General features: G+C 40.0%; 1 protein-coding gene across 1 annotated transcript in view; it reads left to right on the top strand.

Annotated features, from left to right (window-relative positions):
- The window catches only part of MAN2A1 (mannosidase, alpha, class 2A, member 1), a 308450-nt gene that overhangs the window by 38711 nt on the left and 268493 nt on the right, over positions 1-1246 (top strand). The window contains exon 2 of the mRNA XM_006886707.1: positions 761-1015. Within this exon, the coding sequence (XP_006886769.1) occupies positions 761-1015 (255 nt within the window). The remainder of the gene's footprint in view (positions 1-760; positions 1016-1246) is intronic.

The following is a 1246-nucleotide window of genomic DNA, read 5'->3' as shown; positions in this document are numbered from 1 at the left end:
ACTTGTTATGCATCAGAGAGTTGGACAGTGACCAAGGAGGATAGAAGGAGAATTGATGCCTTTGAGCTGTGGTGCTGGAGAAGAGTATTGAGAGTACTATGGACTGCTAGGAAGAAGATTAAACTGGGTGGCTCCGTGGAGGCAAGGATTCTGAGGCTCTGTCTAACATACTTTGGACATGTTGTAAGGAGGGACTGACTGGTCCTTGGAAAGGTAAATCGTGCTTGGTAGGGTGGAGGGACAGTTCAGGAGGATAAGGCCCTCTATGAGGTGGATTGATTCAGTGACTGGGGTAATTGGAATGGGAGTCAGAAACAGTGCGATTGGTACAGGACATAGCAGAATTTAGGGCTGTTGTACATAGGGTCACTGTGAATCGCAAGCGTCTCAATCGCACATAACAACAACAAGTGATTTCAAGGACCAAGTGATTTTTTAGGCTTGGGTTCAGAAACATTTTATAATACACCTTCTTTTGTTTGTTTGGTTTTTTTTTTTTGGTCTGGTACACATCTAAAATTATGATTAAATGAAGATTGTAGCCATGGAGAAGCTTTTCTCTTGCAAATGGGTGTTTGAGCCCTGCCACCTGTTTGTACTTTTTGTAATCTCATTTATAAATGTGGAAAGTAAAGGGTGAGTGGCTGCCTTCTTGGGCAGCCACATAATTTAAAAAAGAAAAAAATGTTTGCCTCAGCAGAGTTATATTGGTGTTTCATATAGCTGCCTTTTTCTTTCTTTCTTTCTTTTTTTTTTTTAGGGCCAGCTCTCAATGTTGCAAGAAAAAATAGACCATTTGGAGCGTTTGCTAGCTGAGAATAATGAGATCATCTCAAATATTAGAGACTCGGTCATCAATTTGAGTGAGTCTGTGGAGGATGGTCCGAAAAATTCACAAGGCAATTTCAGTCAAGGTGCTGGCTCACATCTGTCATCGCAACAGCTGTCCCTCCCGATCGACTCCAAAGACTGTCTTTTTGCTTTGCAAAGTGGAAGTCAGAAGTCGGATGTGCAGGTGATGTATACATTTATTTATATTCATGAGGGTATTTTTGATTTTTAAAGAAAGACTTAATCTCTACCTGTTTGAACTTAAGTCATCTAAGCTCTTCAGGGCCCAGTCTCTGTAACTGTAAAGGGACTTTATTAATCACTTGATTATTACTGTTCTTTTTAGTGATAAGATTCTGTAGTCTGTGCTTCCTCCTAATTTTTCTTTTCATTTTATACTTAGATGAAGCCAGTG

The sequence above is a fragment of the Elephantulus edwardii genome, unplaced genomic scaffold (assembly GCF_000299155.1).
Source record: "Elephantulus edwardii isolate Elephantulus edwardi_28Jun2011 unplaced genomic scaffold, EleEdw1.0 scaffold00050, whole genome shotgun sequence".
Taxonomy (NCBI): domain Eukaryota; kingdom Metazoa; phylum Chordata; class Mammalia; order Macroscelidea; family Macroscelididae; genus Elephantulus; species Elephantulus edwardii.
This window is presented reverse-complemented; position numbering and strand designations above follow the sequence as displayed.